This window comes from Pseudoliparis swirei, chromosome 18 (assembly GCF_029220125.1).
Source record: "Pseudoliparis swirei isolate HS2019 ecotype Mariana Trench chromosome 18, NWPU_hadal_v1, whole genome shotgun sequence".
NCBI lineage: Eukaryota > Metazoa > Chordata > Actinopteri > Perciformes > Liparidae > Pseudoliparis > Pseudoliparis swirei.
The window spans coordinates 5,319,911-5,336,324 of record NC_079405.1 but is presented as its reverse complement, the minus strand read 5'-3'; the positions used below and the strand labels follow the sequence as shown (position 1 = coordinate 5,336,324).

At 42.2% G+C, this 16,414-nt stretch overlaps 1 protein-coding gene across 2 annotated transcripts; it reads left to right on the top strand.

Moving 5' to 3' along the window:
* Positions 1 to 219: 219 nt before the first annotated feature.
* phtf1 (putative homeodomain transcription factor 1) lies at positions 220 to 16,113 on the top strand. Of its 2 annotated transcripts, none has more exons than XM_056437829.1 (17): positions 220 to 473; positions 1,096 to 1,219; positions 3,962 to 4,018; positions 4,116 to 4,185; positions 4,897 to 5,055; positions 6,872 to 7,052; positions 7,765 to 7,885; positions 8,682 to 8,867; positions 8,988 to 9,230; positions 10,223 to 10,351; positions 10,651 to 10,920; positions 11,342 to 11,473; positions 11,598 to 11,684; positions 12,545 to 12,700; positions 12,784 to 12,879; positions 14,155 to 14,280; positions 15,434 to 16,113. In XM_056437829.1, the coding sequence occupies exons 2-17, from the start codon at positions 1,190 to 1,192 to the stop codon at positions 15,452 to 15,454; spliced, it is 2,064 nt and encodes a 687-aa protein (XP_056293804.1). In that variant the 5' UTR covers positions 220 to 473; positions 1,096 to 1,189; the 3' UTR covers positions 15,455 to 16,113. The 2 variants fall into 2 exon arrangements, with proteins under 2 accessions (XP_056293804.1, XP_056293803.1); XM_056437828.1 differs by having other exon boundaries at positions 8,682 to 8,879.
* Positions 16,114 to 16,414: the final 301 nt, after the last annotated feature.

Genomic DNA, 16,414 nt, shown 5'->3' with positions numbered 1-16,414 from the left:
TTAAAACATAGAGCACACATTGTTTATATAACGTCTTAGAAATTATTTAGAAAATATTAGCGATTTATTTTCTCAATATTTAAAAAAAAAAAGGATTCTGGAAGCAGCCTTAACGGGCGCAAACTCAGCCTGCGAGACAACGCTCAGGTAATAAAACACCCTAAAGAAAACACAACAAACCCCGGAAGAGGGAAGCGGAAGACTGACGCGGGAGAAAAAGTGAAGTTTGTGAAGTACCGAGTGACAGTTACCCGAAATAAACGCATCGATATCTCGACACACGTTGACGAAGGAAAACGTTTTAGAAATGTAACACCAACTCAGTGTCCGTTGTGTTGAAGCGAGCCGCTCGTGTTCAGCTCCGTTTGACAACAAGACGCCGTCGAGATGATGAAAACCGACTTAACGAGCTGTGATGATTATTAAAGCTGTTTCCAGTTTGTGGAAAATCAACGCGAACCGCTTCCATTCAGGTGAGTCTCCATCGGCCTGCTGCTCACGTTTCCCGTTAACGGTTACAGCGGCTCAGTCTGACCGTTGACGGACATTTGCCTAACGAAACCAACGTAAGGGCGCGAGGACAGCTAGCGGTGTGTTCAGTGTCCTCCGTTAGTCGTAGCTTTTCCATTATTGCGTTGCTTTCATGCAGTGTTGGAAGAAGTACTTCCGTAAAAAATAGCAAAAACAAATTGTTCAAATACTGTGTTGCAAGCAGAAGTCTTGCGTTTAGAACTTTGCAAAGTAACAGTACTCATAATGCAGAATGGCTCAGAATAATTATATATTACTGATATGCCACGTGACCTGACTGCTTAGTATACTGCTGGGTAGCTTAATAACAAGGCATAATGGACTTTTTGATTACATGTGTTAATAATCTGAATTCTATATGTAAAGTAAGAAGTAACTGCAATACTGTGTATATAACAAAAACATACACAGTAAAATATACAATATTACAAGTAGCATAAAATGGAAATACTCAAGTGAAGTAAAAGTAGCTCACAATTGTACTTAAATACTGCTTTTGAGTAAATGTCGATGGTTACATCCCACCACTGTCTGTGCCCCCGCCCCCTTGTCTTGTTTGTTTAGTGAACAAATCTGGATTTCTGCCCAGTCCTCTGTTTCCTGCCCTCGTTGTGAAATGTCCTGACTGGGACTCCACTGGTTCCAGCATCAGATAACAATGGCCAGAATAGCCTGGTATCAAGAGAAGGTAACACACATACTCACATGTTCAGTTGTTAACATGCTATTTTTTTTTAATGTACATTTATCCAACACACCAATTGAAATAAGAATATTGAGGTTGGTAGATAGGTAAGACGAAATATACTATTTTGGGATGGTAGTATATGTTGGAGTGATGTTATAAGATACATTTACAGAAAATAGATGAATTTTTCTTGCATGTAAAAAAAAAAAAAAAAAGCAAACAAAAGCTATATTTGTATTTAAAGTAACATTATGTAACAATTGTACCTTAAAATAACAGCTTGGAAAAAATTGTGCCGCTACAATGACTTTTAATATGACGATTTGCGGCTCCGCCATTGCCATCGGGGGTCTGTGGGAAATAACTCCGCTATGTAGGATTCTGGGGCCGCCCGATCCGGGGCGGATGAACTTCGACCTGCTTTCTGGCAGTGATTACGCAATGTCATATAGTGCCAGTCCACGCTCGCAGCTCCAGTATAAGGGGAGCTTTTTTATGTCGCTTTTTGGTGTTGTCAACAATATTGTATTTGATCACACGTACTCCACATTCAAACATTTAGAAAACAACGTATATCAGCTGAAAACGCGATCGGTATTTCATCTAAACTAAATGTTGTCATTCTTTTGATTATGTTGTAACAATTCGCCCTTAGCAACTCAATCAAAGGGAAAAGGTACAATACGCACAAAAAAAAGGGAATGGGCGGATCTGCGAATTCTGGTGTTAACTCTCTCTGCTCAAATGGTCGTAAAAGAAAAACACACAGTCGATATGCGGAAACCCAAATGTTATTATATTAAATCAAATTCAATGCATCTGCAAGCCACAAAATGAACACATACACTAACAATCAAACCCACTCAAAACGAAGTATAATCCCCGGATCCCGACAGTCCCCAAAGTCTTTGCAGTCCCCCAAAACAAAAGTAAATGACTGCACGCGCACACACCCCTCCCCCAAAAGCCGGCAAACAGCTGACCGACCAGGCGGAAACGTGGCGAGGCGCCGCGTTCAATCCCCGCGCTCCTTCACCCTAGTCCGGTAGGTGCTGGCCCAGTTCACAGTGTTCCTGCGCAGTCTTCGTATTCGTGATCCCGCCCGTTGGTATAAATCCAAAATAGAAACAGTCGCCGGATTGCTGCCGTTCTGAGTCCGCTCACCAGACCGCCTGTCAGCGCGCTCCAAACAAAAAAAAACTCTTGTCACCTTTTATAACCCGTGACACGTACAAATAACAATAATTATAATTATAATTATAATACAGGACAACACATGATCCCAACTCAATACAAGTGTATGCCAGGCTGCATCTATCGTAACTGGGTATTTACGACACTGAAGTAAACGTTAAATACCTCAAAAACTGAAGAGGGCGCTAAAAGGGAAAAACTACATAATGGGGCTTTAATTGGAAAGTGTTCTATCAATTAAGGCAAATTATTTGACAGGAGCACTGCTCGAGAATCAACAAATACTTTTCAAAAAATCTGTTTGCCTTTTTTTCTGGTTTTATGTGGCTGCATACGAACCAAAATCAATTCAATTCAGTTCATTTTGTAGAGCCCAATATCGCAAATTTGCCTCCGAGGCTTTTACAATCTGTACTCGCACGACATCCATGTCCCATGTACCTCACATCGGATCAGAAAAAAGTCCCAAAAAATAGAAAAAAAGGGAAGAAACCTTGAGGAGAGCAACAGAGGAGGATCCCTCATCCCAGATGGAAAGAAGCAAAGTTGGAAAAAAAAGAGGCGTGACCTGTTGAACAGGTTACTAAATGTTGAGACATGTAGGGAGATATTTACAAAGCCTGTCGGGGCTCAAGGGCACAACATGGTGCATCAGCGTAATTTTCATGTTATGAGCCGAGCCGCATTTCATCCGCGTCAATAACATCTCACGGCAGGGTGTTTACGGCCTGCGTTGACACGTCTGAGAAGCAGTAGAGCGCAAAAGAAAGTTGTGTTTTCAGCTTAAAGGGCTTAGAATATTATGCCATAAAAAGTCCCATCTTTTACTCTATTTAGAAATGTCCGACTCATATTCATTTGGTATTTTCTGTATTTAAATGCCAGAAGCAAATGTCATTGATTAATAACATTTTTAAATGCATTTCCAGTTTATTTGAAGCAGTTTTTAGAGGATTCCTTAATGTGTTTATGAAGACACTGATCAGCTCGGCATTTCTGTTTCTTCAGTCTCCACAAATACGAGCAAAAAAACAATCAGATTTAAGTCCAATTGATTGTACTAATTCACCATAAGCATGAGCCCCAAACACTTTTCTTCCATTTTAACTGAGCAAAAACCTCGGTGCAGTAAATATGGACAAACTGAATTTGACTAACGGCCACAAACACTTTATAAATACTCTGTGGTGCTGAATATGAAGACTCAGAATCAGCTTTATTTGGTCAAGTACAGTATGTGTGCACATAAAAGGAATTTGAACCAGTTTTCTTTCTCTTTTTTATTTGTTGTTGTTGCGTCTTACACAATGTTCAGAATTAGAAATAACAAGAACAACACAGAACAGATTGTACAAACAAATAGATACTGAATGTAATACATGAACGGAATTATTAACTAAGTATGTACATGTGAAGGTGACTATGTACTGGATACACTGTATATATCACCAGGATTTATTGTAATAATGACATGATATGTACCTTCTTTTTAAAAAAATGTAATTGTGCGTGAGGTAAAATGATAGTAACGTTCTGTGGTTGCAACAGATCGGGGCTTACGACCAGCAAGTCTGGGAGAAATCTCTGGAGCAGACGGATTTATACGTAAGACACCCGCCGATCTCTGTGAAGGAATACATTTGTGTGTATTTCATCTTGTGCAATATCACTAAAGCAAAAACACCGCTTGCCTTTCATCCAGGGTTTGGACAGCCAACCGAGAAAGACGGGCCACATCAAATCAGACCTCATCGATGTGGACTTAGTGAGAGGTGAGGGTCGAGGAGGAGTCGTCCTCCATCTGTTGTTTGTTTGTTTATTTGTTTGATGACTCTCACATCGTCTGGCTACACACCAACCAACATATGGTCCGCTGTCTGTGTCCTATATGTTCCGCATGTTTTACTCGCTTCCCCGGTACTTTAGACTTTCATTTTTATTCTATTTTTGATCAAATTATTATTTAACCCTCCTGTTGCCTTAGGGTCAATTTGACCCCATTCAATGTTTAACCCTCCTGTTGCCTTTATATTTACTGACATATTTTACCCTCGGGGTCAATTTGACCCCAGCAATTAAAACCTCCAGAAAATTATTAGAATAAATATTGTTTCCCAAGTTTAAGTGTGAGGTACTTTATGTTTGTTTGTTGACTACCTAAATAGCCCTTTAAATATATAAAAAAGTTGATATTTCTTATATGTTTGACACAGTGAAAAACAGCCTGGGGTCAAATTGACCCGACAGAACACCGACGTTAAACATTGAATGGGGTCAAATTGACCCTAAGGTAACAGGAGGGTTAAATTTGTTTTATGTAACATGTCCTGCTATAAAAAATCTACTGCAACAAGAAATTTCCCCCCTGGGGATAAATAAAGTCAAATCTAATCGAATGACAGAAGAATCACAAACAAGAGACACATCCCAGGACTTCGTGTCCTCGGAGCCGTGTGAGCGACTTCTCTCGTTCCTCCTCCCAGGATCGACGTTCAGCAAAGCCAAGCCCAACAGACCCTGGACGGCTCTGACCCGCAAGGGTCTGGTCCGAGTGCTGCTGTTTCCCTTCTTCTTCAAGTGGTGGATCCAGGTGACCTCCAAGTCCATCTCCTCATGGATCCTCGTGCTGTATTTCCTGCAAGGTGAGCTCACCAGCTGCTTCCCCCCGGGTGCTGCTGGGGCCCGACATATGATAATGAATTCAAATATTGACATCATGACGAGAACCAGGGCACAAGTGAGGGATAAACACTGTAGACGGACAGCTGAAAGACCTCAGTCCTGCTCATTCTTGTCTTTTTATTGAAGATATCATTAAAACGTTTCTCGGGGAAGAGGTTTGAATGAATATTAATTACTTCCTGAGCCTCTTCTATATTTCCATTAGCAATCCTTTATGAGCTTTAAAAATCCTCAGACAGAGAATATATGGAGCCCGGCTGTAATAAATCGACGTGCAAGATTCAAGATTCAAGATTCAAGATGTTTGGAATGTGCAAGGCAAAGTACACACTATTTACAAAGTGTGTGTGTGTGTGTGTGTGTGTGTGTGTGTAAGGAGGTGTGGGTGTGTGTGGGGGGTGGTGGGGGGTCCTGGTGGTCAGTCCTGATGGCCTGAGAAAAGAAACCTCCGTCCTCTCTTCTCCTCTCTGTTCTTGTGGTGGGCGCCTGCCTGACTGACGCAGCAGCTGAAACAGTCTGTTGTTGGGGTGGTGGAGATCCTTCATGATCCTGCCGGCTCTGGTTCTGCACCTCCTGTACAACAAGCTGCAGGTGGGGGGAGTGTTCCAATAGTGCGCTCAGCCGAACGTACTACTCTCTGCAGAGTCGTCCTCTGTTGTTGTACCTTCCTAAAGTCAGGTTCTCTCTCGCGTTGTCGGAGATCAGGCCCACCACCATGTGTGGGAGGAGCACAGGGGGGGCTGAGACGCAAACCTGGGGAATTTGGAGGTGTCTGCCCACCCTGACCACCTGAGCTTGCCGCAGTCTGGAGGGACTATGGTGTTGAAAGCTGAACTATAATCAATGAACAGTAGTCATCTGTTTGGGGATATAGCAAACTGCAGCGGGTCCATGGAGATCAGCCTCTCAAAAGCATTCCATGACCCGGTGAGAGGCCACGGTCGGTAGTCATAACACTGAGAGCTGGTTAGCACAGGTCTTCAGTACTCGCCCAGATATGCCATCTGGACCTGCAGCTTTCTTCACCCTCCCACCTCCCCTCCTCACACTGTGCCGGTCACAGAGTGTGTGTTCATCCATCCCAGTCAGACTCACCTCCTACGCTCACTTGTTGTGTTGTTAGCGGCGAGCTAAGCGCTGTTGTTGCTAGCCGTGCACACTGAGTAACGGTTTTAAAACGCAGCGAACAAAGAGTCCCATTTATTTTATCGCAACAGTGACATTTTGAGTGTGTCGTTCTTCAGTTAAACTCTTCTGCTGCTGGAGGGAAAGTCTTTACGTGATTAAGGCGGGGAAAATCAGGCAATTTTTTTTTTTTTCAATCACTGATCCATTTTTTACAATTTTGGGCTATTTTGCTTTTAGAAGAATTCTTTCACACTACTAGAAAAAAAACATCTTGTTGTACTGTGTTCACCTGTTGTGTCTCCCCTTAAAGATAGACTTTGCTCAGCCATAAGGAAATAAATATACATGTGTGTGTGTGTGTGTATATATACACATATACATATATGTATTGTATATATGTATAAACACAGTGTGATGATATGTACCCAATTCAGTATCTCCATTTGTCTCATTTTACATTAATTTATGTGCAACAGTAAGTGTGTTACCCATCACACACACACACACACACACACACACACACACACACACACACACACACACACACACACACACACAGAGGCCTCATTAATAGGCATGAATCCTGTTGTAATGGCCCCCCTAGGGGACCGTTTAGTTTGCTGTTGCCAAATGTTTTGCTCCTTTCAGTGGCAGCAATGGTGCTGTACGTGGAGGTCCCCGGGGCCAGCGCCAGCGAGGTGTTCGGGCCCATGTGTCTGATGCTGCTGCTGGGCACCGTGCACTGCCAGATTGTGTCGACCGAGTCCAGCCGGTGGCCCCCGGGCAGTCCGGCGTCCAGCTGCACCACCAGCCCTGCTCGCAGACGGAGGTTGTGTTCCCATTGTTAGGCGCCGCACACTCATTCGCCTTAAACACACACCCTCACCTCTCGGCACGTGCGTAATCACAAATAAACCCAAGGACACTCACTCATTAAGGTGAAGTTATTCCATGCAGTAAAGCCTCTCTAATACTCTCAAACAGGGTTCGTACGGTCATGGAAAACCTGGAAAAATCATCTAATTTTAAAATGGTTATTTCAAGGCTTAGAAAAGTCTATGAAAAAAATGTTTATCCCAAAAGTTTTCATGGAAATGTGTTATATTCACATGTTCATTCACACTGAGTTTGAAATAATTAATGTTTTTAAAAGAAAGACGTTTATAATACAAGCCGGCGTACGCTCTCATACTGGCGGCGCAAGTTTAGGGGTAAACAATAGTTTAATTAAAAGAATAAACATTTATATAAATGTTTATTCATTGAATCAAAATATTGTCTCATTCATTTGTTTCATTTAAGGTTATATACTGTATGCTTTGTAATTCTCAGTTAGTTTAAATACGACATTTTCTCACTTTTTCATGTATACACCGAGATTTCACGGAATGTTTGATCATTGAAATTTAGTTTAAAGTCCTGGAAAAGTCATTGAAATCCACTGGTCACCATGTGTATGAACCCTGTCACAACTGCTGTGGGTTTAAGCTGATGTGATGCCTCTCGTCTCTGACCGTCCCGTTCTGTTCCGTCTCCTTCAGGCCGAGGAAGGGCCGAGTGCTGAAGAAGTCAGAGGAGAAGACGGACAACGGGGACGCGGTGCAGCACGGGCCGTGGCAGTCTGAGGAAAGCCAGCGACTGTACAGGAGCGAAGAGAGGAGGGTACGGTCACTCGCCTCACTAGTCGAGCTCGGTAGCGCAGTGCGAAGCACAGAAGGAATGAACTGATGATGGCAGTAAAAGTTAGTCAATACATATGGACGGGGTGCACTAGAAATGTAAGAATTAAAAGCCGAGTGCCTCATAGTTCCATTTTTTTTTTTAAAGAAGAAAGACATTTCTATGTTTGATATCTCTCACACTATTCAACACTCACCAAAACAATCCAGGATGATAAATAGCGCTACAGGGAAAAAATTAAAAATATTTTTTTATTTGTGCGTCTGTCCCTTTAAGAATCTGTGGCTGTCTAACTGATCTTTTTGTTTGTTTATTGCAATCTAAATATTCTACAAAGGCCGATTTATTCTAACCTGAATTAATAAAAGAATAAGATTCATTCCTGTATCTTTAATACAATCGATGAACCTCCTCGACTGCCTCGAGCTTTAATGAATAAGAACCTTTGTTGACGTTTTATTTACTCCAAGGCGATTGTATTGGCGTTCATCAGATTGTCAGGCGGTCTTGTTATTTTGTTAATTTCCTGTGTTACAAGACGGAGTTCAACGCTGCCCTTTTAATCCATTGTAACTGCAGATTTAAACAAAATGTACATTGAAGTAAAGCGTCAATCTGCTTTTAAAAAATACAGTTTAAGTTATTATACCGTATTTATTATTTTCATAGACAATTTCATTCAAAATAATTACTTGTATGGCAAATGCATTTAAATCTAATTCCTGCATGTTTTTGAAATACCTCTTTAAGATATACGTGCCTCAATATTCTCTCGCAGACCACAAGAAAATCCGGATTCGGGGCTTCCGACGAGCTCTCCAGTGAGGAAGAGGAGGGTGTTCAACCAGTGGAAGCAATCCTCCCAAAATCTCATCAAGAGCGGCTCCCTGCTTCAACGTGGCCGGCATCTGCGCCGATGTCTTCTGTTCGGAAGAGAAGTCAAAAGTGTAACCCCAAGCCCCCGGTGAGAGCTCAGGTAAACCTCGTTGTTACACAAGACACTAAAGATGGAGTCGCGTGTTCCTCGTATGGAACAAGCGGTCCAGAAGGATGTGGAACTACTTCTTTCGTTACTTCAAAACAGGAAGGGGCCTCCGTCAAGGCGACGCCCACAGCGCTGGACCGCCTCAGGCCGAGCGAGGGTTCGCGTCCCGCCTCCGACACCGACGACACCCTGTGGGAGGAGCTTCTCCAGGGGCCGGACTCCGCCTCCACGGGGAGCAGCGACAGCGAGTCCAACGCGAGGTTCACCGCCGCCGGCATGGCGCTGCCGGCGACCGCCACGATGAGCAGTGACGACGAGAGCCTGCAGCAGGGAATCGCCGGCGTAAGACCGTCTTCAATACTCTTCATGGTGTCGCGCGCATTCCGTTCAGGGTTCAGGGTTCGTACAGTCATGGAAAACCTGGAAGTCACGGAATTTAAAAATGTGTGTTCCCAGGCCTGGAAAAGTCTTGGGGGATAAAAATCCCCAACATTTTATGGAAATTCGTTATTTTCATATGTGCATTCACGCTGAATTTTAAATAATGAATATGCTTTTTTTTAAATGACGCTCAAAATATAAGCCGGCATATTAGTGAACGCACCTGAACTGACTTTTAATCAAACTAGTGTCTCTCATTCATTTGTGTCATTTAAGATTCTATACTCTATGCTTTGTAGTTGTCCTTGTTAGTTTAAATACGACATTTTCTCACTTTTTCACGTATGGACTGAGATTTCAAAAACATTTTGGTCATGGAAATTTGGTTTAAAGTCCTGGAAATCCACTGGTCACCATGTGTATGAGGCCTGTTCATTGGTCATGAGTATGAACCCTGTTCATTGGTCATGTGTATGAACCTGTTCATTGGTCATGAGTATGAACCCTGTTCATTGGTCATGTGGATGAACCTGTTCATTGGTCATGAGTATGAACCTGTTCATTGGTCATGTGAATGAACCTGTTCATTGGTCATGAGTATGAACCTGTTCATTGGTCATGTGAATGAACCCTGTTCATTGGTCATGAGTATGAACCTGTTCATTGGTCATGTGGATGAACCTGTTCACTGGTCATGTGGATGAACCTGTTCATTGGTCATGAGGATGAACCTGTTCATTGGTCATGTGGATGAACCTGTTCACTGGTCATGTGGATGAACCTGTTCATTGGTCATGTGTATGAACCCTGATGGTTTTCAAAACCCTCCAAAGGCATTACATCTTTATGGTGTTGACGTTAAACGTTGGTCTGTGTGTGACTCATGTGTGACTGTGATATTCATCGCCGTTTTCTTTACGCAACCGGCCGTTACTTCTTGTGTCTTCTTTCAGAGCCAGATGTCTTGGCTGCAGGCCTGTCACCCATCCAAGGACCGCGTCAGCGCCATCATCTGGGAGCAGGGCGAGTGTAAGAAGGCCGACATGTCCGTGTTGGAGATCAGTGGCATCATCCTGACGCGGGTACGAAATATTAAAATATATGTTCAGTCATGGAAATAAAGTGACGGATAACAATAAGAATTCACTTTTTTTATTTGATTACCAATATGCCAAAAATGGCAAAATGAACATTTAGCTTGTAGACATTAGCAGAAAAATGTTGCAGCATAAAATGGTCTCTCTCTCTGTCTCTCTGTCTGTCTCTCTCTCTCTGTCTCTGTCTCTCTCTCTCTCTGTCTCTCTGTCTGTCTCTCTCTGTCTCTCTCCCTCTGTCTCTCTGTCTCTGTCTCTCTCTCTCTCTCTCTCGTGCGTCTGGACAGGTGAAGCTGGTGGAGCAGGGCATGGGTTACCTCGTGCTCGGCGGTCTGATGACCGCCACGCTGGCGCTGCTCCCCTTCGCCTTCCACCTGGCCCGCCGTCTGGACATGGCGCTCCTCGGCTCGCTGTCCCTGAAGGAGCTGGGCGAGATGGCGGTGGGGCGGCGCGACGCCCACGTCTACGTCTTCTTCTTCATCACCATAGTGCTGCGAGTCGGCCTCATCGGGCTGTTCTTCTTCATGATGTGCGTCGCCGAGAGGACGTACAAACAGGTGAACCCAGTGCACCTGACAAAATATATAAGAACGCACGATACAGAAGGTGGTAATATGTACAAGAACAATAATTTTTGTTTTGAACAACAGTTTTGGATACAGTTAAAACTACAGATAGTAATAATACGTCACATATTGGACATAAGTGTATTGTGGTAGAACTGGAGCAGGGGAAAAAAGCCACGGGATCATTGTTTTATTGTGTTATTTCAGCTAAATTTAGTTTTTTTTTTATCTACTCCACTGAATTCTGACAGGTTGCAACTCATCCACATTTCCCAATCTGTTCATTCACTAGTCTTCCCTTGGCTGGTCCTCCCCCTAGTGGCAGTCAGGGAACATTGCAACAGAAATCATCCCGCTCGACTTGCTTTGCATCTCTGACCCCGTGTGTGTACGTCCATGTTTGCGTTAACAGAGACTCTTATTCGCCAAGTACTTCAGCCACATCACTTCAGCTCGCAAGGCCAAGAAATCGGAGATCCCTCACTTCAGGCTGAAGAAGGTGCAGAACATAAAGATGTGGTTGTCGCTCCGCTCTTTCCTCAGGGTTTGTATTTTTTCCCTGCTTTTAACTCTTTGGTTACCGCACATTGTTTTCACCACCGGAGCGCAGGTTGCGGGGGGGGGGGTCTTGTCTTCACTCGTAACGGTGACCTGCTCGTTCGTTGCAGAGGCGAGGGCCGCAGCGCTCCGTCGACGTCATCGTGTCCACCATCTTCCTTTTGGCGCTCTCCATTTCCTTCATCATTTGTGCCCAGGTCAGTCATATGTATAAGAGACCAGGTCAGTCATATATATATATAGAGAGAGAGAGAGAATTAGACAATTCAAGTGATTTGTTTAATACCCTATATATATTTCATATATTCTAATATATAGAGATAGGATTTGAGTTGCTGTAAGCCATAATCAGCAATATTAAAAGAGAACCAGAGACAGTCCTGTATATATATATATATATATATGAGACCAGGTCAGTCATATGTATAAGAGAAAGAGTTGTTTATTGTTATTGTTGTTATAGAACAACATTTATTCTGATGGCCCGCAGCCAGCCAGTAGCAGCAAATATTTTCTAGACAAGTAGAAGATAAAAGTACACAAGGATAAAAATGTACGGGCAGAAATAGGAGGAATAAAATAAATTAAACGTACCCAAGTAAAACAAGATAGATGTGTATGTTTGTTGTCAAGTGTCTCAGTAATATTGTTACATTTTAGCAGCTTGATATGAGAGACCAGGTCAGTCATGTGTGTGTGTGTGTATATATATATATATATCCAAAAGATACTGGTGTTTTTTGTTTTTAATAAAGGACTTTTCAGATTATTTAGTAAGAATATAACTAAATTGGGTCTCGTTTAACATGCCATACAAATACATACAGAATGTTGGCCAGTATAAGCTTTTTTATATACACAATATATATATATATATCCGGTGGAAGAGATCTTATCTGTTTTGTCTAGAGAAGGCACACGTAATAACGTTGCTCCCCATGGTGGGAGTTTGTAGTAGAGATAAAAAGAATAACAGGCAGGCAGAGAGATCCTAGATTTCCACAACAACAAAGTGACCAGCATGATTACCGTTGTTGTTGTTGTTGTTGTTCCTCAGCTGCTGCACAGCCACCAGACGTTCCTGGACTCGCTGACCAACTGGGAGCTGATGGTGTGGGCTTCCTCCCTCATCCTCTTCCTCTTACGGCTGGCCACGCTGGGCTCAGAGACCAACTGCAAATACAGCAACTCCTCAGTGCTGCTCACCGAGCAGGTAAAGGACCCGTCGGACGCAGGTTGGAGGAGATTACTATGGTGGGTTTTTTTTATTGCACCATTTTTGCTCTTTGGTTGCAGATCAATTTGTTTCTGAAAATGGAGAAAAAGCCCAACAAGAAGGAAGAACTCAATATCGTGAACAACGTTTTAAAACTGGCTACAAAACTGATGAAGGTAAGCAAAAATAGTTTAGTAAAAAATGAATTGTAGAAAAAAAATGTATATCTTCTTTTTATTTTATTTGACAAATTAACAAGACAGGACTTTGAGGATAAACACAGAGGGAACGGAGGAAGAAAAGGGTAGAGAACAACAAAAAACAGTCCATAACAAATAAAGAGAAAAACCACAGGATATTATTATATAACACATTCACACATCACCAGTCTGACATAATTAGTACATCTTGGTTACATCATAAATCATTTTACTCCCGCACACAGAGTAGCTTTATCTGAATTATTGTCGTAATTTTGCTTTGTAATACATTATTTCTGCCGCAAAGCCCAAACTTTACTCTTGTGATTATTTTCCAAGAGCAATGTATTGTAAATATTTTTATTTTATTCCTGTCAAATTATGATGACGGCAGTATTTAACAACATTTTTCCTCTAAACCAAGTGTCTTAATAATGTGAACTTTAGTCCATTTCACTATGAGTCATTTTACAAATCAATAGTTTTCTATAACAACAAAACAGGCTGAATCAGAACTTCCTTTAACAACAAAACAGGCTGAATCAGAACTTCCTTTTCATGGTTTCAGTTTATTTTTAAGAAAACAAAACAAAAAATGTCTTATCTTGAACGCTGCCTGAAAGTTAGAGCATTTAAACTACAATTAAAAGTAAGGCCTTATTCTGTTGGCCGTGTCGTGAATATATTTGAATACCACTGATATCTGGCATCAAGGGTTCATACCTCAAACTGCAATGTTCATGTTTGAATCCGACCCCTGTTGTGATCTCTCTCTCCTCTTGACTCGAGACATCTCTAATGATGTAATACTTAGAGGTATAATAATAATAATAATAGATTATATTTTTTTTTTTTAATTTTTTAAACAAAAAACTCAAAGTAAAAAAAAGTAAAAAAAAAAACAGAATAAAAAAAAAATAAAAGTTCATTATCTATCAAATCTAGTGAAAAAAAAGGTGTGTTGTGTTTTTTTTTTTTTTTATCCACAGTCTGTGGTGTCCTCTCAGCTGGTTTGGGAGGGCATTCCACAGTCTCGTCAGAGGCAGGGAGAGGCTCGCGGTCTCTAATTTTTTTTTGGGTCTGGGGGAAGAAGGAGGTTTGCCTTTTCAGAGCGTAGGCTCCTCGTGGAATTTTGTGGGGTGAGAACGTGATTGCATTGTAATTAAATGTGTTTTATTTATAGTGATGGCCCAGTGGAGGTATTTCTGTGGGCGGTACCCGTGACATGTCTTCCCCTCTTCCCTCCTCCAGGAGCTGGACATCCCATTCAGGCTGCTGGGTCTGACCGTGAACCCTCTCATCTACAACATCACCAGAGTGGTCATCCTGTCCGCCGTGTCCGCCGTGGTCAGCGACCTGCTCGGCTTCAACATCCGGGTGAGAGTCCTTCTGTTCAATGTTCAAACACACAGAAATATTATGAAGTTCAGTTTACTCTTCACAAAATTCAGTATTCAGCCTGTAAAAACATGTAGTACGTCCTCTGGGCCTCTAGAGGGAGCTTTCTGAAGTTTGATAGGTACACGTGTTTGTAGTCTCCCAAATGTAGTAAATTGCATTGTGGGAAATGTAGGATCTGGTGTTTTTTTGTGCTTGATGAGGGCAGAGGTTCTCAAGTGGTGGTACGTGTACCCCCGGAGGTACGTGAAGGCACTCCAGAGGGTACGGAAATACAAAAAATAAATAATTATTATATATATATTATGAGCATCCATTCAAAAATCCTTTCAATAAAAATTTTAAAAAGTGCAAATTCATAAACTGAATTGTATATATTTTATATTAAATCTGACACTGATGTCACATGCACCGGTGGGGGGGTATTCGGCGATACAAATATTTCACAGGAGGTACATCACTGAAAAAAGTTTGAGAACAAGTGGATTATGGGACTATTATTTTTAATAATCTCTCACCTTTGAATACCCCGACTTCCTAGAATTACAATAATAAAACATTGAAGTGGCCGTTAAATGCAAATTGTTAAATTTTCCATTTAAAGTTGAATATTACTAACAAACTATTTTGCTTTAATAGCCGACAGGGACGTCTGAGAAGTATCTTACCCTGCTGCTCAAGTCAAGGTCATCTAGGTCGGCTGGAGCTCATGGGGGAGAGTGGTCATCTCGTAACCACAGGGTAGCCGGTTTGATCCCCGCTCTCCCCATAGTTGAAGTGTCCTTGAGCAAGGCACTAAACCCCCAGAAGCTCCCCGGTCACTTCACTGCAGCCCGCTGCTCTTAAATAACTTAGGACGGGTTAAATGCAAAGAAGAATTTGCCCACAGGGATCAATAAAAGTAAATTTATTTAAATAAAGTTTGCATCTTGATCATTTAAGATGCATCATGGTCTGTTCGAGCTGCAAGAAGGTGTACTTTCGAACTTTAACTTTGGCTCTATATTTATAGCAAAACCTGCAAGTGAATAAGCGAGGGATGAACCACAGTTGGTCTGTAAGTGACTATATATATATATATATATCTTTTCATCATCTCATGACAGTTTTATCTCTTCTGCTTCATTTCCAGCTGTGGAAAATCAAACCTTGATGTGAGACGGGCAAACTCGCTAACAGCCGGACCCCGGAAAGTCTCCCCGTCTGCTGCACACAGCGTCTCATCTACAAAAAAGAGGAAGAAAGAAAAGTGCAAAGCTACTGACTGTATAATCCTTGTCTGTGCCTTCCGGCTGAAACCTCCGTCTCTTGAGCCTGAGATGCTCTAACAATCGCTCGCACGCGTTAGCGGCTGCTGGCGCTAACCCAGTGCCTAAACCCCCGTTGACCCCTCCATGTTCCCCAGTGTGTGGTTCAATACGGTGGTGAGTTTGAGGTCGGAGGTCATTTCAGGCTTCTGAGGCTTCCACGTGTCCAGATGTGAGGACACGACATGGAATAAGATGTAGAAATGATGTATTCGCTGATGTTTTCTCATCAGTTTTAACTGTAAATCTAAATGGGCTGTCAGCTTAATTAAATGAATTTTTCATAGCACCTAAACTTTGAGATTTCAACCTTTTTTGTACTATTTAATAAGAACAACCTTGTGATTTGTGGGCTTTTATTTATTTGGGGTTCTGTTTTAGACCTTGCTATGGTAGCCTACCTGTAAATCATAACTCTGTGACCGCGATCTATTGAGGACCATTGTTGAATGACATGTATATGCAATGCTTGTATAGTTATGCTGAAAATAAATGTTTAATAGAGGTGATGAATAAATGTTTTGTTCATCCACGGATCAAAACGTCTCTTTCCTCTGCAGAACTCTCGTGTGTTTACCAGGGGCGGCTTGTCCATAAGGGCGATTGGAGCGACGCACTGCCTCGGGGGAAAAGAAAAAAGAAAAAGAAAAGAAAAAAGTCGCATTCTACCACTAGACGTCTGCTCTGCCTCTGTGTGTCATTGTCCAATCAGGTAACAGTCATTCAGTCAGCCTAAAGTCGTGCTTCAAATGGCCCCGCCCCTTCTGGGGCGATTTTGGGCGAAATGAAAATCGCCCCAGACCTCT